This window comes from Ochotona curzoniae, unplaced genomic scaffold, assembly GCF_017591425.1.
Source record: "Ochotona curzoniae isolate NIBS_2020 unplaced genomic scaffold, NIBS_Ocur_1.0 contig_1014, whole genome shotgun sequence".
NCBI lineage: Eukaryota > Metazoa > Chordata > Mammalia > Lagomorpha > Ochotonidae > Ochotona > Ochotona curzoniae.
Window position 1 is genome coordinate 38,352,028 of NW_024464920.1, and position 24,326 is coordinate 38,376,353.

Consider the following 24,326-nt stretch of genomic DNA (forward strand, 5'->3'; position numbering starts at 1 on the left):
GGAATTTTATTTATTAAAATTAGTAATGTGGTAGGTATTGCCATTTCCCCATGAAGTTTTGAGCTCTTAACTATGGTAGACAACAGATAAATAAGTTGACCTTCTATGTGTTAGTCTGTTTAGGAAGTCATTTGTGTTTTAGGTTATTAGATGACTGTGTTTCAGAACATGATGTAAGTCTATTAAATTGTTTTTTATTTAAAAAATTTATCGATTATTTGAAAGTCAGAGTTATAGAAAGCAGGGGGAGACACAAAGAGAGAGATAGAGAGAGATCTTCTCTCAGGTGGTTCGCTCCAAAGGGGGTTGCCAGGATTGGGTCAAGATAAAGCCATAGAACTCATCTGTGTGTCTCACATTGGCACAAGGGGCCTAAATATTTGGGCTATTTCCTGCTGTCTTCCCAGGCCATTAACAGAGCATTGGATCAGAAGTGAAGCAGCAAAACATGAGTCAGCATACATGTGAGATGTTTGGCACCATAATTGGTGGCTTTACTCACTATGCTACAATGGTGTCAGTCTATTGAATTCTACTGGATTCATTTAGTACTTCTTTTTCTCTTATTTCCACCAGCCTGTATTTATGACTTTTTGGGTATGAGTATAATTAAAGACTAGTTCAGGGCATTAGGTCTCAGTGACTTTAGGCAACCTAGTACATTTTATCATGTTTCCTTTACACAGTAAAGATTGAATGAGACAATAAATTATATAGCACTGAGCTTCACTGATACACATTATTTAATATTCTTGTAACCTTTTTGGTTGTTATTATGGAATTTTTGGTTCCTGAACAAGGCAGAAATAACTAGTTCTTGGAAGGTCTGTCTTTCCACTATCTACTTGCAGTTGCAGAAAAGTATTCTTATCTGTCCTTGGTGAGAAACCATCTTGCGGATAAGTCCAGACTTTGCAGTGAGGCAAGTGCATGCATGAATTTGAAATGTTCATTCATTTGTCTACTCTGGGAAGCAGCAGTGCCTAAGAGTCTCTGGAACGTATGCTGGGGTCCCTAGGAACTTTCCTCGCTTTATCCATAGTCTGAATAGAAATACCATTGTTTTAATAAGGGATTATGGATGAAAATAGTACTTCTATTTATTAAATGCTGATTTGTGACAACAACAAACTTTATGTGCATAATTTCATTTAATCTTTCTGGCTACTCCGTGAGGCTACTCTCACCTCTGTGTTATAGATAAGGAATGCCAGATTTTGAGAGGTTGAATTCAGCTATTAAGACTTGAGTGCTGATGTCTCTGGCTCCGGAGTCTGTTTCTAAGCTGTGTTTGTGGCTTTGCCCTGCTGGTTTCACAGTTACTGCCTAATCATCCTCCTCATTCACCCTGCTTTTGCTGTGAGTCTCCTCTATGCTTGCCACTGTTCTACGTGCTGGGATTAGAGCATGCCGAGCCTCTGTCCTCTGCTGACTCTCTGTCACATCAGGTTGCTTAGAAATAACAACTTGTAAGGCAGTGCCTGTGTCCTATTTTGTTTTAGAAATGTAAATGAAATTATATCAAATTATACTTCCTGAGCTTATGAAAGCCTAATTTCTACAAAAATATTGGAAGTTGGGACATGGCCCGTTTAATTCATTAAGCTCTTTATTTTAGCACTGGTTTCTTACTGTTGCAGACTCCTCAGATTGAATATATTCCAAAGAAAGGAAGAAAAAGAGGGGGAGAGAAATACACACACACACATTATTGTATATTATATATCATTGTAGGTATATAATATATGTATTAGAAGTATGTCTATGAATTATACTATGTTCTCCTTGTATTAGTATCCCATTAACATGAGAATTGGTTAGAATTGTGTTGTACCAATTATGAATTTGCTGTGATCTTGAAAATCTAATGTTAATAGATTCCTTAAATGTTTAAAAACTTGGAATTTTAAAAGCACTATCACTAGTGACACAGCTTTTCAGTAAATCGCCTTCTTGACTTCCCTTAATTTTTTTTTTAAGGCACATGGAACAATAAGCAAAACTTTTTCTTTAGAACATGCCAAAAATACACCAGATAAGCCCAGTGCTGGAGGCTCAATTATGTTTTAGAATAAATAGAAATATTCTGACATAGTTTAGAAACAAGTGATAGAGCTTTCAAAGGGAAAAACATTGATACTTCTTTTCTGTGATAGAAAAATAAGTCTTAAGAATGAATTATTGTAAGGTGATGTCATAAAATGTGTTAAATATCACTTCTTTTTAAATCTATGTAGAAGCTAAAAATAGTGTTGAGTGTCCTTGAGTGGAGGCCGCTGCTGTATTTTTTTCACCTAGAAAATAATTTATAAATATTATGAAGTGTGTTACATTATAATGAAGTGGTTACCTTATTTAAAAATTGAAATGCAAGTGAAATTTTCAGTTCCATGAGGAGCAAATGACTTGGGTTCTTCCTTTTGTGAAAACAAAAGGCATTCATCTAAAGGGAAAAATTTTGGCAGACCAGCTAACTGTCCATTTTGGATTTTGACATTGTTTCTACTTGGGACCCTAATGCTGGGCTTTCTGATAACCAGTGCAAACTCCATGAATATCTTTCATTTCTCCAGAAGGAGGTGTGGATTTGCAAGGCTACGAGCTGGACATGCAAACACTACCTGACGATCCAAAGAGTGATGTGGACTTTTCAGAGATTCTTAATGCAATACAAGAAAGTAAGTTTGACTCACATTTTAAATTCACCGTGAGAGAAGAAATTATTATAATACTTGGGAGCATAATAAAAAGAGAAATCTTAGATCCAAGCTTTAACACAAGGACAATATGTTGTCTTAAAAGTTACACTTTGCAAGTCTCAGCCAGAAATGATGGTTAGTTTAAAGAGGGCTTAATTTTTGGAACTGAGCCACATAATATTGGGGTCTTCAAACAAGTCTGGCATGGAGTTGTAGATTCTGTGTACCTAAAGTATTGTAAAACCCAGTAAACCTGTACACATTACAGCTTTTAATTCTTTGTTTAATCATAATCAAAAACATTTAAGAAATCGTATCATTGCATGACTCAAATCTAAATAGTAAAACAGATGCTGGTGTAATAAACTGTAAAGTCAGGAACTTGGTCTTCCGAAAAGTATCAGGAGTCACTGGTGACGAACTGAATCTCCTAAGTGAATTCTTTGTTCTGAACAATTTGCTTTATTGAAGTTTTATATCCTTAGGCTGTATTATTCATGCTTTATGATTTTCACTCTGTTTTATCACAATCAGCACAACTGCCCAAGTTGTGGGTAAAGTGTTGAAGATGAGTGATGTAGTATCACTTCTTAGGTGTCATTCATGTTTGATATTGGAACTCTAATTCTGCGTGATAGCATTCCTCTCTGTTCCGCTATACAGTGTTGTGCTGGAAGGTTTTATGTGTGAATGACATTCCACAAAGAACCACAGTTCTTTTCCTTCTGACTTTTTTCCCCCCATCATATAGTGATTTCCTTAGGAATGATGTTAAGAGCCTATGTTGACCATCATACTATGCTCTTGGATACATGAGAGAGATAGCATCTCTATTTTAGGAGTGGAACAGCCAGAGGTGGGAGAAACTCATTGACCAAGTAACATGATAAATAGTGGAGTGGCTGCCCTGGTCTTCATTTAATTTCTTCCCGGGCATGCTCAGTCCAGAATGTAGACACACTGAAGAGAGGGATTCTGAAATTGAGGAAAATGAGCTAGTATTGAGAGAAAAATCTTTTTAATAAAGCCTGTAAGAGGACCAGCTCTGTTCTGATTGGGAAAATCATTTATATTGTTACTGAAAAAAAGAGAAAAATCTTCCCCAAGAGAATAAAAATCAAATTGATATTGCAGGGAAAAGAATTACTCATGAAAAGTAATGAAAGAATTAATTACTTCATTTGATTTAAATATTATAGATTATACATTGCTCAAATAATTTTTAAAAGATTTAGTAAGTGATAAAAGTTAATTTCTATCCAACTAATGGAAATAAACTTAAATTTTTAAAAGCTAAATGAAGGGTCCAGTGTGGTAACCTAGTGGCTAAAGTCCTCACTTTCCACGTGCCAGGATCCCATATGGACGCCGGTTGTAATCCCGGCGGCTGCGCTTCCCATCTAGCTCTCTGCTTGTGGCCTGGGAAAGCAGTTGAGGAAGGCACAAAGCCTTGGGACCCTCCCATGTGGGAGACCCAGAAGAGACTTCTGGCTCCTGGCTTCAGATCGGTGCAGTTCTGGCTGTTGCGGCCACTTGGGGAGTGACTCATTGGACAGAGGATCTTCCTCTCTGTCTCTCCTCCTCTCTGTATATTGACTTTCCAATAAAAACAAATATATTTTTAAAAAGAAAGCTAAATGAAATGATATCAAAATAAACTAATAGTTATTGAGGGATTTGTTCACACTATTTTTACAGTAATTTTCATTAGTGGATAATAGTAAAAGTGTGTTTATGATGTCAGTCTATAGAACACTGACTACATTAATAGAAGAGTCTTTGATAGTTAATATTGAAATTTAAAGAAGAAGAAATATTACTGCACTTTAAAACATAAATCAAGATCTTTATAGGTTTCTTAATATTCTAATGTTTTGATTTAATCTACTTCCTAGTTGAAAAGCATGTATTAATACTAAGTAGATTTAGGAAGTTGTCCCTACCACCTGGGTCACTTGTTACAGAAAATATTTGGGTCATTCATCCACCTTCAGTCTCCACCTATGCTGCAAATATGATGCACGTGTTTATTTGGTTCTCTGACATTTGTAAGTATAAAATTGCGTAGGTTGGTTCTTTAAGGTACCGTATCTGATTGTTTCTAGATAGCTTGAGAGGCCAACATGTAATAATGTGTAAGATGAAGAATTCGTCAATATCTGACCAATGAGATTAGGAGGACTTAGTAAGATTTCGTTGTTTCTTGGAATTTTGTGGTCACATACATGCAGGGTCTTCAAAAAGCTCGCAGGAAGAGCATGAGATAAAAAAATGGCATATGAATTTCAGTAGATTTTTGCACCAAATTATATGTTTTAATTTAACTTTTCCATGAATATTTTGAAGTGTCATATAGAATATTCATAATCAAGCTAGAAGGAAATGTGTTTGCAGTGAGGGACTCGGGAGCTTGGTGGTATTTGTTTCTAACCTTGCTTCAGTGTTTGGGTTAAGTTTATCATTGTGATATTTTTGCATAATATCTATTTTCTTAAAACAAGCAATAATACATACTCTTCTCTCTTTTAAAGATGAAAAAAAAAATAGAGTAAAATTCTGTCTTTTGGATAAAAGTGAGCCGATTATGCTTATTGAAATAAGCTAATGGCAAAAGATCAATTTCATGTTTTCACTGATTTGTGATGGCTAATATAGAGTACAACAAAATGTAATGCATTAAGAGTGAAATTGACATCTTCAGATTGGGCTATTGTTTATGGTTCTTGTTGATACTCCTGAAGAATGGTGATCTTTCCACTTGTTGCATTCTTTATTTAGTGGAGGTTAAGCTTGTGAATGTAAGTAAATGGAAATAATGACACTGCAAAAATTAAAAGAAATAAAAAAAGTAGAGAATGAGAGTAGGATGTAAGGGAGGGAGATGGGAAGTATTGTTTTATCCTTAAAATTAAATAAATGGAGTGTGTGAAACTTTTTTCTTATAAGTAGATATATTTTAAAGGTGAAAAATATGAGTGTATCTTCCCAATGCAATATGTAGTTAATATGATAAAGTCAATATTAAATGGTAAGTCAGCCTAAGTTAAATACAAAATTAAAATGATTAGGGGCAACGAAATGCTTTGAGTGTTAAACATTTTTACTTTTTATGAAATATGTGTATAGGAAAGGGAAATAACATCACACTTTATAAGCTCAATGTCTAAATTGGAAACGCAAAAACGTCTTACAAAAATCTGTATTTGAAATTGTTACCATAAAAAATGTTTTGTTTTTACATCTTAATAATTTCCCTACCATGATTCTACATTTTAAAATGTTTGCATTTTTCCAATACTATGCGTACTATAAATATAGCTTCTTCATCTATTCTTTTTAAAAATTTTAGTTGGACATTTTTAATATAATATACTTTTATGGAGTACAGTATGATATTTCACACTCTAGAAGCATTTTTTCTGTTTATTTCACATTTTTCTTATGAAGATAGCATTTGCTTGTAAAACTGTATGTACTTAAAGTACACAATGTAATGTTTTGATATGTGAATATATTAGGAGATGATCACAATCTACTTAACTCACCTATATATCACCTCTCTGATGTGTCACTTGTGAATAAAATGGTTTAAGATAAAATATACTTTATCATTTTAAGTATATAATGCAGCATGATAAGTTATAATTTCATGGTCTTTTTAAAATTCATTGTAAGGTGTAACAATTTGTCATATTCACTTCATATGTAAAAATTGTACACACACGTTGTTTCTTGAAAACAGATATTATCACCTTATGTGGAATCCATGATGGTGGTTGCAAAGTGAGAAAAGGTTGCATTGTTTTATGCATGGTGTAATTAATAAGGCAATATTCATAACCACTCATGTAACAGATTATAAGACAGCCACACAATTTTTATGCATCCTATATGTTAACTCCTACATATAAGAGAAAATATGTGATATTTGTCTTTCTGTGTCCTTTCCCACTATTTGTGTTTTTTTTTAATGAAGTCTTCTTTTTGTTCTTATTGGTAAATCAGGCAGTCTCTGCCTTGGGGATACTGTCAGATTTGTTTGAAGAATAATGAACAACTAGAGTCCTGGGATTCTTAGGGTCATATAACTGCTAAATAGTGTTTAGTTTTGAAAATCCCAACCTCGGGTGCTTAAAACTGTGCTGTGTTTGTACATTTCCTGTGTTTTTAAGAACACTTAATTTTATATATTTGTTACAATTTAAAGTGTCAGACCTGTCCGGCCACTGATGTAAAGTCTCATTTTACTCAGACAAATATTAAAATGGTGACAAGATAATTGTTTGGTCGTGAAATGACTTCCTTTTCTTGAAAGCCAAACATGATTTAAGAACCATAGAGAGCATCCCACAATAAGATGCCTGCTAGAAATAGCACAGACTTGGGAGTCGGAACTGGGTTAGAATTTGTCCTTGTCACTTCCTAGCTTTGTGGTCTACCTTAGCATTTCTGAAATTAGCTGCTTTTTCCTAATGCCTGTGTTCTAGGCTGACTTGGGCATTAATTGATACAAATAGAACAGTGGTCTTTTTTATTTTAAATTAATGTTTTTTATTACAAAGTCAGATATACAAAGAGAAGAAGAGACAGAGAGGAAGATCTTCCGTCTGATGACACACTCTCCAAGTGACCACAATAGCCAGAGCTGAGCTAATCTGAAGCCAGGAGCTAGGAGCAAGGAACTACTTCCAGATCTCCCACATGGGTGTAGGATCCCAAGGCTTTGGGCCATCCTCGACTGCTTTCCCATGCTACAAGCATGGAGCTGCATGGGAATGGGGGGCTGCTGGGATTAGGACCGGTGCCCATATGGGATCCCAGCATGTTCAAGGCAAGGACTTTAGCCGTTAGACCAGCCTGCCGTACCCAGATCGGTGGTCTTTAACAAACACTTGACTTCAGTGTCCCTCTTGTTTTTGTCTCCCTTCATTTTTAATCTCTAGGAGAAAGAGATACTTTCAGGCAATCTCACTAAAATAATTAGAATAATAAAAACTAACAAAGGGGGCTGTTATGATCATATAACACGCTAAGCCTCCACCTTCAGTGCCAGCATCCCATATGAGCACCAGTTCAAGTCCCAGATGCTCCACATTTGATCCAGCTCCCTACTCATGGCAGAAGAGGGCAGCAGAGGCTGACCAAATCCTTGGGCCCCGAAGTTGCATGCGAGACCCAGAGGAGAATTCTAGCTCGTGGCTTCAGATTAGCTTTGCTCTGGCCATTTGGGGAGTGAAACAATGGATAGAAATTTGTCTCTCCCTTCTCTCTGTAACTCTGCTGTACAATAAGTATAATTCAATCTTTTCAAAGTGCTTGAAAAAACAACAGTGGATATAATCTTACAGTTTGCTATTTATTTTCAAAGGGGTGTTATTGTCTTCTGTTTGCTATCTGGGTCAATTTGGAGCAACCAGTGCCCTTCACTGGAAAGAGAGCCTAGTGCAGACCCAGAGACTTGTTGACAAGCACTCTGCCGCGTGTTACAGTAGAAATGGAAATCTTTTTTTTAGAAATGTTCACATTGTAAGTTTTTCCTGCAGGTGCTCCTTTTTTGTGTGTTTCTTAGTGATGTCTTGAGATCAATATGTAATGCCTTTAGAATTCTGAGTGTTAGATGCAATAACTTGGAATTTAGGATGCAAATTGTATATAGCGAATGATACTCAGGAGTACCCAGGACATAGACACCTGGATACCTGTGTGTGGTATCAGTGACTTGTAGTTTCACATTATTTTTTGTGCATCAGAAAATACTGAGATACGATTAGTATTCCTGTATGATAATGTCAAGGTGAGGAGATTCTGTTGCATTAATAAAATGAGAGAATTAAAGAGTCATGAATCTTACTCTGGTTTTTTTGATTTTGTTTCTTACTCTGTTTTACGTTAGTTCTAGAACATGTTTACGTGTTTTGGTCTGTATAGCGCTGATTCCTTCATTGTCTTGCCTGAAAGTGTGAAGGTTTCCCACTCTCATATTTATCTTTTTGTTTTGTTTGTATATAAAATAGGATATACATGCCAAGAAATTAACAAGTGCATAGATGAATGAAGTTTAAGTCATTACTCCAATTCTCAATGTTCAAATTAAGAACAAAGCATTACTAGTATTGAGTCCTCACTGTTCCCCATCTCCATTTTTTTAAACATGTGAAATAAGAGCATTTTGTCATTTATGTGATATGACTAAGTAAAGAAATATATATTTACCAATATATAAATACCAAATGCTCTGAAATCTACACAATTTTATCCTCTCTGAATATATAATTACTTTGTAAATAAGACCAAAATGTGTTTTTTTTTCTTTTTCAGTCTAGCTTATTTCACCATTTGTAATCTCCATTTGTAATCGTTTTGTTGCAGATAACAGAATTTAAGTTATGTTATGGTTGACTAATGTTCCATCTTTATACAATCCTTTGGATATCTGCGTTGATTCTTACCTTGGCTATTGCAAATTCAGCTGCTATAAACTTGAGAATGCAGGCAGCTCTTTGCATATGCTGCTTGCACTTCCATTGGCTATATTACCAAGAGTAGGCTAGCTGGATCATATAGTAGATATATTTTCATTTTTCTGGGAAATCTCTATGTTGTTTTCTATAATGGGGTTTTACCAGTTTACTTTATCACCAACAGTGGATTAGGGTGGTTTTTTTTCTCTTCATCTTTACCAACATTTGTTATATTTTTGGTTTTTGGATGATAACTATTCTAACTTGAGAGAAATGGTATTTCACATGGGTTTTGCTTCCGTTTCCCTGATAACTAATTGTCCTGAGAATTTTTTTTCATGCGTCTGTTGATCATTTGTATTTCATTCTTCAAAAAAATATATAATCATATCCTTTGCCAATTTAACTAGACTGTTTTGTTGTTTTAGCTCATTTATTGAAGATCAGTTGGTTGTAGATGTGTGGATTAATTGCTGGGATTTCTGTTCTGCTCCATTGGTCTATATTTGTGCTGTTTTTATGATAACATCCTATAGTATGTCTTAAAGTCTGACGTTGTAATGCCTCTGGCTTTGTTTTTGTTAAAGACTGCTTTGGCTATTCAAGATCTTTTGAATTTCCATAAGAATTTTATGATTGTCTTTACTAGAATATCCTTGGTAGTTTGGGGTTGCATCAAATCTTTAAATAGCTTCTGGTGGTATAGACATTTTGATTGTATTAATTCTACCAATCTACATGCTTCTTTTTCATTTTCATGTCTTCTAAATGTTGTGTAACTTCAATTGTAGAGATTTTGTACATTTATTACAATTTATTCCAGGGTATTTACATTTTTTTATGGCTGTTGTGAGTGGGACTGACCTTACAAGTTGATTAGAGCCTTGTTGATATGTGAAAATGCTGTTGATTTTTGTGGGTCAATTTTATAATCCTACAAGTTTTTCAGATTCTTTCATGAGTTGCAACAGTGTCTGGATTGCACATTATAGATCCCCTATGAAAGAATCATGTCATCTGGGAGCGATAATTTCACTTCCTCCTTTACAATTTGTGTCCCTTTGACTTCCTTTTCTTAACCACTGGCTTGGCTAAAACTTCGATACCATATTGAGTAATAATGAGAATAGGCATCCTTAACTGGTTTTGGATCTTAATGGAAGTGCTTTCAGCTTTTTCCCTTTCAATTTGATGATGGCTGGTTTGTCATATTGACTTAATTGTGCTGGGATTTGTTCTTTTTATGTCTGTTTTTAAAGGCTGTTTTCAGTCGTGAAAGGATGCTGTATTTCATCAGATGCTTTCTGTGCGGCCTGTTGAGTTAATTGTGTGATTTGTTTATTGAGTTTCAAATGTTGAATCATCCCTCCATCGTTAGAATAAATCCCACTTGGTGTATGCGTATGATCTTTCTGAGGTATGTTGGATTTGATTGTATTTTATTGAGGATTTTTGCATTTATGTTCATCAGGGACATTGGTCTGTAGTTTTCTTTGTATCTTTGTCTGGTTTGGGAATTAAGTTCTAGCCTCAGATAATCAATTTGGATGGATTCTCCTACTTCCAACACTTTAAGAAGAATTAAAATTATTTATTCCTTACAAGTTTGTTAGAATTCAGGAATGAAGTCATCCAGTGTTGCTATTTTCTTTGTTGGGAAGCTCTTCATTACTGATTCATTCTCAGTCTTGGTTACTGTCCTGTTTGGCTTTTATTTGTCACCATGCCCCTGTCTATTTTGGTAAATTGTATGTATACAGAAATAGAATCATTCCTTTTTTTATTTTCCAATTTGTTGACATATAGCAGTTTGTAGGAATTCCCAATTATCCCTTGCATTCCTGTAGTACTGTTTGTAATACCTTTTTTCAGCAGTGATTTTTTAAAAAACATTTTTCTCCTCTTTTGGGTATTGGGATGATGGTAACAATTTTGTTTACTTGTTTTAAAAAAATCAGCTGTTTATCTCACTGATCTTTTGCATAATTTTTTCATGTTTGTAGCTCTAGAACTTAACACTAACACTTAACTCTAAATGTTAGCTCAGTGAACAAATAGCAAATATTACTGTCACTGTTCAGTTTATTAGAACCTTTGTCATATATTTGTGATTTCCTTTCCCAAAGAATTAATTTATAACATCTCAAATTATTTTGCTTAAAGAATAATTAGAGTAATTACAAATATTTGACAAGTAGATTCATTATTATTAAAGCTAAAATCATTTTCCCATTACACAAGGAATCTCCCTTCTTACTGGCTGTCTGACCTCTATTTCTCCCCGACCCTGGCATAACATAAGAAGGGTCAGTCCTCAGAAACCTCTTCTCTATGTTAAGTTCAGTGTTCTATCCTGACTTTCTGGTTGACTGACAGTCACCCAGGCAGTCTGAACCTTTGACCCTGATAGTTCAATTGTAGTATGTCAGTACCAGGCACCCTGTTCCCAAATCTTTTTAAAGGCTAGGTTCCTAATGTTTTAAGATTTATTTTATTATTTTTTTTATTGGAAAGTCAGATATAAAGAGAGGAGGAGGGACAGAGAAGAAGATCTTCTGTCCATTGATTGACTGTGGTCAAGTGGCCACAGTGACTGGAGCCGGAGCTGATCTGAAGCCAGGAGCCCAGAGCCTTTTCCAGTTCTCCCACATGGGTGCAGAGTCTCAAGACTTTGGGCTGTCCTTGACTGCTTTCCCAGGCCACAAGCAGGGAGCTGGATGGGAAGTGGGGCTGCCGGGATATGAACTGGTGGCCTTATGAGATCTCAGCACATGCAAGGCGAGGATTTAGCTGCTAGGCTACTGTGCCAGGGACCCTAATGTTTTGTAACAACGATTCATTAAGGTATCTTCCTTGGCTTCTCCAATACGTAATAGTTACCTAACCTGACCCACCTTTGTTGCCCAGTTCTTATCAGATAGCCCTTCCTTAGCTTAATACCAAACTGATTAATTGTACTGCTTTGGAATTTTGACATTGTTTCTCTCATCATTCTTTGTTTTTAAGATGTATTTGTTTTTATTGGAATGTCAGATTTACAGAGAGAAGGAGACAGAAAGATCATCTGTCCACTAGTTCACCCCCCAAGTAACCACAGCAGCCAAAGCTAAGCCGATCTGAAGCCAGGAGCTTCTTCTGGGTTTCCTACTTAGGGCAGGGTCCCAAGGCTTTGGGCAGTCCTCTACTGCTTTCCCAGGCCAAGCAGGCAGCTGGAAGGGAAGTGGGACTGCCGGGACATGAACTGGCACCCATATGAAATCCCGGAGAAGCAAGGCAAGAATTTAACCACGAGGCTGTCATGCTGTTGGCCTTAGAGAAATAATAGTGGGGAAAGAAGAGGAACCATAGTACTTACTAAACGATACCTGTGGCACACATGCATATTCACTTGGCAAAGCTATGACTTGTAAGTGATAAAAATAGAATCAAAAAGTAAAACATCTCCAACCCAGGGAATGATTTCTCAGAAGTCTTCAGTGAAAGTCCACTGTGCTCAACAACCACGAGAAGCAAAACCAGACACAGTTCCTCTTCTCTTGAAAGACAAATCACATTTATACTATGGAGGTTTCACATTTTTCTTCCTCTTGCCGAATGCACTGTTTGATCAAACAATTTACATCTGACCTCTTTTTTTTTTTTTAATTAGGAGCAATATTCTTGTTGCTCAAGGTGTTAGTGACACTGGGGAAATATGAAGTCAAGGGGAGAAAACTTTCCTGTTGGTGTTACTTTCAGGGTCTCAGAATCTTAATCCACTTGTCATGTGTTGACTTTGATTCCAGTGGCCAAGGATGTCAATATCCTTTTTGATGAATTAGAAGCTGTGAATAGTCCTTGCAAAGATGACGATTCGCTCCTTCACCCTGGAAACCTGACCAGTACTTCAGATGATGCCAGCAGATTGGAAGCAGGGGGAGAGGTAAGAGTGTGTGCTTTTTTTTTTTTTATTGTTGCTTACATTGTATTATGTAGTACAGTTTTATAGGCGCTGGGGATTCCCCCCACCCTTCCCATACCCCTCCCCCCATGGTGGATTCCTCCACCTTGTTGCATAACCATAGTTCAAGTTCAGTTGAGATTCATTGCTTGCAAACACATGCCTAGCATAAAGTTCAGCGTCTTATTGTCCAGATAAGTCCAGTGGCCTCTTGGGGAGACCTTCTATGGTCTGAAGATAGGTCTAACAGAGTAAAGATCCGGTCAGTTAAAAGCCCCAACAAGGCCTCAGTATCAATATACAACATTATGGAATTAATTGACATAGTATTGGGTAAACAATATGTTAAAAATAATGCAAGTTCCCTTCTTCGAAACATCTGGGTTGAGACAGTATCAATGACAGGAGTGTGTGCTTTCTTAAAAGTGTAGTTCGTCTAGGTAGGAGCCTGTGTGGCATGCGCCAATAGACCATAGTCATGTTCTCATTAAACAGAAGGCCCATAGAAAATTGGGGTAGTTTGGTTTTTTTGGCCAGGGGGAGGGGGCTGGTGGGTTTTGTTATTGTTGTTCTAAAAAATTTTTATTAAAACTGAAGCCTTAAAGTGTAAATCATATTTTTTTTGACATAGAAATTCAACTTCTGCAATTATATTCTAAAGAGAATCTTGAGTAATTACCTAAAATAGTAAGCACAAATATTTGATAGTATCTTTAAACTTAAGACAATATGATACAATCCTTTGACTTTTGCCTGAAGTTCCTTTATTTGCTTGTGTATATATGTGTGTTTATATATATATAACATATATATGTGTATATATATAACATATACATGTATATATATATAACATATATATATATTATTTTTTTTACTATAAAGAACTGAAGGAGACAACCTGGTAGGCTCAGTCAGGAAAGGATGAGGGAGTAGGGAATCCAATTGCCTGATCTGGTCAGTTTTTGTTGAAATACTGCTCTGTGCCCTATAATGGTGTTTAAGTATTTCATGTTAAGTATTTTTTTAATAGTAAGTAGGGTTTTGTATCTTTGTACTGTATGGGTCTAGCTGGAAATGAATTTCAGTGGTGATGCACTTGCTTTCTTACTGCTAAAGTATTGTATTTATACAAAGGAGAGGACTTTACCCCCACCCCATCATTCCAGGTAATCTATAGAAAAAGTGTTGCTAACCAGTGAAGTGCTTTACAAGAGTGGACTTCCCTGTGTGAGTCTCCAATACTTAGAATAAGGACAGAGAAGGCGTCAGTCTTCAGTACATGGTGTTGGAAGCCTCTCTGCATTTCTGTTTGTCTCTGTAACTGAAAACTTCATTGCAATTGTAAATACACTCATCTGTTCACATGTCATTTTGGAAAAAGAAGTATTTTGTCTGGAGCATTCATTGTTGTTCAATGCTCAGTGGAGTTTAAAAGATCTCCTTTATTCAATCCCTGGATACAGATAATAGGCACACTTAATCAGTTTATTGGGCTTTTTCAATTATCCATTGAAAGAATGATACTTTTGAGGGATCTTTAGAGAGGGAAAACTATTTATTTCTAAGTTTTGCTCACCTCCCCTATATACAATATGTCAATATCCATGTCTTATTTCCAAAATAAATAAATAAAGGCTGGTCCAATTATCTTTGTACAGATTTATTGTCTGCTGTAATGTGGACTAATGAAGGCATCTTGGCAGGGATCTCATGCAGCAGTTAGATCATATGTCTGAGTGGGAGATGGAGAGATAGAGAGACCATCTCAGAAAGTTTAGGGCTCTGCTGAAGGCAGCACAGGTGCACTCAGGACCACTTCTACCTTTGGTGCCTTGGCTGAAGCCCTGTTGTTGAAGCCAGATACTGATAAATCCTCAGAGTCATCTCCTTGCCTGGCCAGTACTTGTTTTTTTTTTTTTTAAAGATTTATTTTTATTATTTTTTCATTGGAAAGGCGGATATACAGAGAGGAGAGACAGAGAGGAAGATCTTCCGTCTGATGGTTCACTCCCCAAGTGAGCACAACGGGCCGATACTATGCCGGTCCAAAGCCAGGAGCCTCTTCCGGGTCTCCCACACAGGTGCAGGGTCCCAAAGCTTTGGGCCGTCCTCGACTGCTTTCCCAGGCCACAGGCAGGGAGCTGGAAGGGAAGCGGGGCTGCCGGGATTAGAACCGGCGCCCATATGGGATCCCGGGCGTGCAAGGCGAGGACCTTTAACCACTTGCGCCACCGCGCCGGGCGCGTGGCCAGTACTTGTTAATGAAACATTTACTCTGGTACATCCCTGAGTGCCTCTACAGGGAAAAAAAAAACTCAAAAATTCAAGCTGAGGCATTGTTACTGGGCACTTTCTCTGCTCCTCTTGGTTGAAGCTGCCTATATAAGGCGTGCGCACAAATGTAGTTTCTCGCTGTGACTTTGGAGGTCTGACATGTTTGCCTTCCTCATACTCTTATTTAGAAAATAATATATGCTGTGCCCTAGAGAAGACATTAAGCTCCATTTCCATTTGGCCAGTTGCACAAAATATTTTAAAATCTCTTAGCCTGCGAAATCCAACCCTATCAGCCCTACTTGATGGTCTCTTCAGTAGTGTCTATTATTACCTTGAGGTTGAGGAACCTCAATGAAAAGCAACCCAACCCTTTCACTATTTGTTTAATATGCATGGTATTTGATTATTGCAAATAATATGTTCTATGTGAGTTTTGAAGCATAAAAACAAATGAAGCATTTTGAAACCACCAATCAACTTATGAATTAGACTTGTGCTTTTCAAATTTTTGATAACCTAGTTATGGGTTATTTATTTTATTATTTACTTAATTATTTTCTTGTAGAGAGTTGTTTATTTAATTGAAAGGCAGGATGACAAAGAAAGGAAGACAAAGAAATATTTTCCATCTTTTGGTTCACTCTGCAGTTAGTCATAGCATCCAGGGTTGGACCAGCAGGGCAAAGGCAAAAGCGAGAAACTTCACTCTGGTCTCCCATGTGGATGGCAGGAACTCAGGCACTCCGACCATCATCAGCTGCCTCCTCCAGTGCATTAGCAGAGAGCTGGCTTGAAAACTGTGCCTCTGCTCCTTTAGAAATATGTCCGTGGAAATAAAGCCCCCGTGACTTTTTAGCTTTCATTGTGATTTTTATAGTTGGTTCAGTGGTGGTTTCTTCCTTTTCATCACGACACGATATTCAATTGTGGTGACATTTTAAACGTTCATTTGTTGCCTATCCATAAATACTCAAATATTTTAAAATATTTTAAATAATTAAACATATTTTAAATATATTGAAAAGATTCTGGCATTATGAACAGTGTTGTTACAAATAGTCATCTACATATCTTATTGCCTTATTACAATTGTCTGTTATGCAGATGTTCACTTTCACAAGATATTACTGGTGTTTTTGAATGAGCACTTTACAAGATGAGAATTCAGTTCTGCATGCTTACCAACCCTTGAAATTTTTAGGTACATTTTGCCTTTTTGACCCAATGCTTTGCTCAGTGTTAAGTTTCTCTTAAATTTTCATTAATAAAAATGTGATTTTAATGAAATAGTGGAAAATGATTTAATGCTCATTGTTCTTTAACCTGACTCAGTGGAAGCTCTGTTTTATGTGACTTAAACTGGACCCTCTTTCTTGTGTGCAGACAGTGCCAGAAAGAAACAAATCCAATGGACTTTACTTTAGAGATGGAAAAGGTCGAATTGACTACATTCTTGTGTACAGGAAATCCAACCCTCAGACTGAAAAGAGAGAAATATTTGAAAGAAATATTAGAGCGGAAGGATTACAAATGGAGAAAGAGGTAAATAGCTTGCTTGGATGACACAAGAATATATTCATATCAAGAATCGATTTCTTTTAAAGTAAGTAGCTAATCATTATGTCAACTGAATGTTTCACTTGGTCTTAGTTTGTATGTTTGCAGTATTTTGGAAATGTTCTAGCAGTCAGCCTTGTTCAGTGCACCTTTGAGAGCATCTTTGTACCAGCAAAGATGAAAGACAGTTGCTCTTCTCTGGAGGCTCTTGGGAAACATAATGAGCTTGAGCACCCTTGCGTATCAGAACAGACAGTCTTGCTGATTGGACCCCAAACTGAACATACAAAATGGTTCTTCTTTTTAAGAGACACTTGGGGTTTTCGTTGTCTGTTGTTTTGTTTTAGCAGATTTTCAAGCTTGCAAGATACCAGGACAGTGTTTTGTTCGCCAACTTCTTTCATCTTCTCCTCTTGGGGAGTTTTAAGAAAGACCTAAGGAAGGAAGGTATAAGTGGTCCAGCCAGGCCTGTGATAATAATCCACAGGGGGGATATTGTGCACCTAGAAAGAGTGTATGTATGTTTAGAACTTGGACCTAGTTACATAATTTCTTAGTTACATAATTTCCACAGTTTTCTCTAAGCATTATACAAAGCTTTTGGAGTCTGTTACAGTCAACAAGAGGAACATTTGGGCACTTACAGATGTTTTCTTTTAATGCTTCTAATTCTGTGCCTCAAGGCTGAGGACGTAGATGAGTGAGACATTCAGCTTTTTCATAGAACAGTGCAGCTTACAGTTCATACAACTTATAAATTACTCCAAGGTGTTAAGTATTAGGACATGAAATGGCCACACCTGTGCCTATTTTGGGAGCATTAAAAAAAATGATATTGTGCCAGAGCTGTGTCCCTTTAACTCCTGAACATGTATAACGCTGAAGTAATATTTTTGTCCAGTGCCTCAGAAAGAAAGATAGTGAAATGGGTATGACCTTAAGGGAACAGGTTCATATTCTCAAGAAGCAAGTTTCTCACAAGTCTGTCTCTTGGGGAGTGAATCATCGAATGGAAGATCTTCCTCTCTGTCTCTCCTCTCTGTATATCTGCCTTTCCAATACAAAAATAATAAAAATAAATCTTTAAAAAAATAAAAAAAACAAGTCTGTCTCAAGAAGAGATCCCCCTATTCAGAGCAACAAGCAAAATTAAATTCTTGGTTTTTCCAATCTTTGTGGGGTTCTAGAAAAGCTTTCTATTTATCGATTGAGCCTACCCTTGATAGATACTGGTCTTTAAATTGTTATTGAGACATTTGTCTTCCCTCCATTCTTAACACCAACAGCACATTAATATTTTTATCTCTAGAACCATGTTTATCATTTATTTTTACTCTTAAGAGAAAGAATTTTTATATGCATAAAGAAACTGTGATTTGCCATATAATATGAAATAGTATAGCCTTTGTGGCTTTTGATTTTTACCCAAATTAGATAACTGTTTCATGAAAAATTCATAGTTTAAGCTTCATAGCTGTTTTCTTCGTTCTTCGGAGTTCTCCTGCACAGGACGCTTCAATGTCATTAAAGCCCAGTAGTTGTCCAAATAATGCATATCGCTGAGCAGAGGACAGGTCTGTTGTGTTTGCTGGAGCATAGTCTCTGTTGTGATATCCAGTACCAGAATTCGAGCAGGCTGCTGAGGAAGAATGTGCTGCCTGTTGTGTGAAGGTACTGGAAAGGGGAACAGCCACCGTGATGTAATGGCAGGATTTTAAAGAGCATATGATGAAAGTTCTTCAAACTCACCTAAGCATATTGGGCCCATCATTTCCCAAAAATTTTTCTCCGGCAGCAGCTTCTTTATTTTTCTTTTTCTCTTCAGTCCTTGCTGTCCTGCCAATAGCTAGGTCTTTCTATTTCTAGAACCTTGTTCTCCAGTCATGTGTCCCATAGCCAGTTCCTAGTCTTGCCCTGCCACCTACAGCCTTGCTAAGGTGAGCTCAGTGTGGCTGTGACTCAGCGTTGTTACCCAGGTTCATGTCCCCTCAGCCTCAGCCAGGTCAGGAAAAAAAAAAAAAAAAAAAGAAAAGGAAACTTTGCAGCTTCTTTTGCTTAGGGGGCAGCAGAAAATTATAGATAACATATCCCTGCTACAAATAACTTAAAAGAAGAAAGTTCCTTTGGTGGAGCAATAAACATGTCTTCTTGTATCTCTATGTTGTGTTACAAGGTTCAGACACCACTGGAAGCATATTTTTCTGAATCTCATTTTTTATAGGGATCCGCAGAAGAGAAACAGCCATTTTCATGATTATTTTGGCTTCCACAAGTTATAGAATGCAGAGCAAACACTGAGTTCAAGGTAGAAAAGAAAACAAAATCCACAGGAGCTTCACTTATAATCCTCCATGAACATCTGAAATGGCGGGCACTAACTACATTGTATGAATTGTTAGTATCTTGCTTGTTAGCTGGGGTTCTGATCTTCACCTGTTATGGAAATTACAGTTCACAGACACAAATTTATTCTTCCACATGGATAAAGACAGGCTCTGTAGTGGGATTTAATGTAAGGGAGATGTTATCTCCTTTTTAAACACTGGAATTCAGGAAGCACAATGAGTACAGTATGTAATTCATTATGAAAGAAGGAATGTCATCAAATTTATTATTTCATAAAATTTTTATCCAATATCAAGTAAGCGCTTACTGAATTAGTAGTCTCTTTGTAACAGGCTTCAGTGCAGCTTTCATACACATAAGATTGGCTTCTTGATGTCTGTTTAAACTGATTGCTTTGTTAAAGTATGCTCACATTAATTAATTTCCATTTTTATTTTTCCATTTTAATTCTGTGTTGGGCCTTTATTACCTATTTTTGAAATCATTATCATCTGGAAGATGTGTATGTCTTCCTTTGTGTAGCTAGTCAAACCATGGGTGGATTCTGAAGTCTTTGCAATGTATGAGTGGAAGTGTGTTAATAAAGTAGACTCCACCTTTACAGCCAAACATAATGTAGAAGAAGACCCTTGTTATAGTCACTTCAAAATAACTATAATTAGCTCAGTCATACCACCTTGATAATAATTAATTCACTCAAGAAATATATACTCTATGGTGTGCACGGCTTTAAGCATGAGAAACTTGCAAGGAAATAACAGAGACAAAAATCTTTGTTGAAACTTCACAAAATAATTAAGTAAATTAGTTAAAATACCAGCAGACACCAAGGAGAAAAGGGGAAAGCAGGAAGTGTTGAGAAGGACTTGCAGATTGGCAAAGGTGAATCTGTGTTCCAGAGCAACCAAGTGGCAAGTAAAAAGGCCCAAGGGCAGGAGCATGCCTGGTGTGTTCACCAGACAGTGAGGGGGCTGGTATGACTGAGGCCACTGAGCAATGAATTACACCAGGAGGACTGCTGAAGCCCCATTGGACCTTAGTAATTGCTGGGAGATTTTTACACAGAGAGGCACTGGAGAATTTGAAAATTTTCTTTAATTCATTTATCTGAGATTTGGGAAAGGGTGGAGGGTGCTCATCTTCTGGTTCCTTTCCAAATACTTGCAATGCACAGAGCTGTGCCAAGCTGAAGCCAGGAACTCAATCCAAGTCTCCCACATCATGGCAGGAACTCAACTGCTTAAGCTATCAGTGCCTTCCATTGGGAAATTTTGAGCAGAACTATGAGAAGATCAATTTTATATTGGCACTTTGGTTCTCAAAAAGAAAAATAATGCAGTTTGCCAAAATAGTTTCTTTCTGCTTTCACTCATCTCTTAGAACTGATAAGTATAGATACACATACACTCCAGGTTGTTTACCTTGGACATTTTATGTTTGAAATAGTGACAAAAAATACTACTGTTAGTTTTCTCACAGTAAGTGGTTAATATTATCATTCCCATTCATTTTACAGATGAGATAATTGAAGCAAAGTATTACTCTCTGCTTGCCCCAAGTGATATGGGCTGTAAGAGACAAAAACAAGATTAAAAACTTAAGTATAATTACTCTTTAGCATTATATTGTGTTGATTCCTGATACCAATTTCAGTATTAAAGAGGTTGGAAAGGATCCGGCACAAGGGTTCAGTGACTAAATCCTCGCCTTTCAAGTGCCAGGATCCCATATAGTGCTGGTTCGTGTCCTGGCTGCTCAACATCCCATCCAATGCTTGTGGCCTGGGAAAGCAGGAGAGGATGGCCCAAAGCCTTGGGACTCTCTACCCACTTAAGAGACCCAGAAGAAGCTGCTAGCTTCTTGCTTCAGATCTAGTCAGCTCTGGCCCTCGTGGCCACTTGGGGAATGAATCAGCATATGGAAGATCTTTCTCGTTCACTCTTTCTGCAAGTCTGTATTTCCAATAAAAATAAATACATCTTAAAAAAAAATAGATTGGAAGATAGGCTGAGAATACAGAATTATATAAAGCAAAAGGGAAAGAAAAAGGAATTATGGTGTGAATAATAAAGTTGCCTGCCCTGATTAATTCTTAGGCATGTGGTCTCTGATAGTCATGGATTTGAATCTTGGTACAACCACTTACAAACTCAGAGGTCTTGGCAATTTATTCAACTTCTCTGGATCTTAGTTATTTCTCAAAAAAAAAAAAAAATTGAGAAATGGAGGAAGAGAAAGAATACTATCTACTGGTTGATTCCCCGAATCTCGAATGTTCACAGTGGCTGGGGCTGAGCCTAGCTGAAGGTGGAGCCTGAGAGCTCAGTTCTCATCTTCCATATCAGTGACATGGACTAGGCTACTTTGGTCGTCACCATTGCCTCCCAAGGTGCACATTAGCAGAAAGGTGTAACTAAGATCAGAGATGGGACTCAAATTCTGGCGCTTTGAGATGCTAAATTGCATCTTCCCTTCAAGACCAAAAACCTGCCATGCTAAGATTTTAGTAATGAGGATGTTATTTACCTTGAGTTGTTGTCAGCATTAACTGAGCTTTTATATGTCAATACATAAAATACTAGTGTAAATCACTCTTCTGACTTATTTTTGCTTTTTATTTTATAACAGTTTGCTTTTAGTGTATTTGTTCAATTACCTCTTACTTGTGGCAAGTGGTATTGATTTTCCTTGCATGATTATGATAGAAAAGCTTTTGTACAATAGTTATTTTCTTAGAGATTTATTTTATTTTATTTGAAAGGCAGAGTTGGCAGAGAGTGAGACTTCCCATCCACTGGTTCACCGCCCCAATGGCCACAGGGGCTGGAGCAGAGCTGATCTGAGCCAGGAGCCTCCTCCTAAGAAAAGACTATCCCAAGGAGCTGCCTAAGCAGCACCCACTCTCTTCTTTAGTACGTACTTTTGGCACTCTAAACCTGGCAATACCCCAAGAACATCAGCCTTTATGAATATTCATTTTTATTTGAGAGACAGATTTATAAAGAGAAGGAGGGAAGGAGGGAAGAAAGGAGAGAGATCTTCCTTCTACTGGTTCACTTTTCACATGGTTGCAGTGCCCAGAACTGAGCTGGCCTGAAGCTCAGGAGCCAGGAGCTTCATTCAGGACTTCCCCAAGGGTGCAGGGGCCCAAGAACTTGGACCATTCTTCACTGGTTTTTCAGGCTATGAGGAGGGTATTGGTTTGGAAATGGGGCAGCTGGCATACAGACTTGTGCTCATATGAGATGTCAGTGGTGCAGGCAGAAGTTTAGCCTACAATGCCATGGTGCCTGCCCCATAATTATTTTACAAAGTGAACCCATTTAATGAAATATATGGAATTTAAAATTTAATAGGTAATATACAAAATTGACAAAATTTTTGAAAATACCTCAGTGATTGCAGGGCAGGCTATGTTACTTGGTTAGGGTTTATGGATGACAGATCTGGGCAGCCCTGTGATATCTGCTTCCTTTTCACACCATTATATAATCCCTTCCCTTTGAATGCAGGTGGGGGCCTGTGTTTTTCTTTTTCACGAGTATAATATGGTAGTTGCTGTAATAGACTGTGACAGATGCAATCAGATGTCCTTCCCATGGTTATGCTAAAGAAGACCCTATCCCAACAGGCTGGTATAAGAAACATTTCGCTTTGCTGGCTTTGAAGAAATAAGTTACTTTGTTCTGAGACAGAAAGATGGGTTAGCCTTTGGGAGCCGAGAGGCAGCCACAAACAGGGACCTCAGTTCTGCAATCTTACAGAGATGCAGTCTGTTAATGACCAAGGGCTTTTGGAGGCAGATCTAGGTCAGCCGAGCGTCTTCTGAGACTGTATAGCTGGCCAAGATCAGGGCTGCAGCCTGCTGTGACCCTGAATCAGAGGACACTGCTGGGCTGAGCTTGACTTCTGGCTTATAGAAACAGATAAATACTGTGTGTGTTGTGTTGAACTGCTCTGCTTATGGTGATGGATAATTAATATGGTGATTAAGAGTCCGGGCATACAGTGCTAAGCAGTGTGCTCTGGGGAAAGTTAACTCATCCTTAAAATAAAGCTAGTAATGGAATCCATTTCATGGGTTATTCTAATTAAATGAGCTAATTTCTATCAAGTGCTTTTTAACTCCATGACTGTTATGTGAACATTTAGAAAATATGATCATGATTATAGTAATAATAGTTAAGTATAATGTATGAACACATTTAGTTTTAAAATAGTTTTCTAGGCAAACTTTTAAGAAAAAACTCTCATACAAGATTATAAAAGCTTTAATATGCAAACATTAGGAACTAAAACATTAACTACCATCATCTATGACTACTGTATATGTGTTACCAAGCCTTATAATTGTCTAGACTCTAAATGCACCCGGTAGCAAGCTGAGCATCTATCTGCTTCAAAAAGATCTAGCTTGGGATTAATCAAGCAATAAAGTTAGAGATAACCTAGAACTTGCCCATTTTCGTCTTGTTTTACTCCGACTGAGAGTGTGACTCTCACCCAGGTTGTTCTCTGCATCCCTCGGCATCTGGTTCATTGCTGCCCTTTCTATCTTTACCCCTGTTATTGTTCTGCAGTCACATCCAGTGGGGCCTCTGTCAAGATTCAAGCCTCTGAGGGTGTGAGAGAAGAGGTACCAGAGACCCCTGTTTTCTTGCATAGTTAAAGCAATGATTGTGAGTGGCCAAAATAAATGAGGGTCAACAGACTCAAAATTGCTGTCTTCTGGTATTTTCTGGACTCAAAAGAAATTCAAACTTTACTCAGTCTCCACTTTGTACATGTTGTGTGTATATATAAGCTGTCTTTAAAATGTTCATAGAAATGTATATCATAAAGATGATAAACGTGAGTTTCACTTTCTTTGCACCATTATACACCTGTTTTTTTTAAAGATTTATTTTTATTATTTTTTTATTGGAAAGGCGGATATACAGAGAGGAGAGACAGAGAGGAAGATCTTCCATTCGATGATTCACTCCCCAAGTGAGCACAACGGGTCGATACTATGCTGATCCGAAGCCAGGAGCCTCTTCCGAGTCT

The 24,326-nt window shown here is 37.2% G+C and overlaps 1 protein-coding gene across 1 annotated transcript in view; it reads left to right on the forward strand.

Annotated features, from left to right (window-relative positions):
* The window catches only part of ANO4 (anoctamin 4), a 147,129-nt gene that overhangs the window by 12,299 nt on the left and 110,504 nt on the right, over positions 1-24,326 (forward strand). The window contains exons 2-4 of the mRNA XM_040990900.1: positions 2,574-2,678; positions 12,946-13,082; positions 16,761-16,919. Coding sequence (XP_040846834.1) covers positions 2,574-2,678; positions 12,946-13,082; positions 16,761-16,919 — 401 coding nt within the window. The remainder of the gene's footprint in view (positions 1-2,573; positions 2,679-12,945; positions 13,083-16,760; positions 16,920-24,326) is intronic.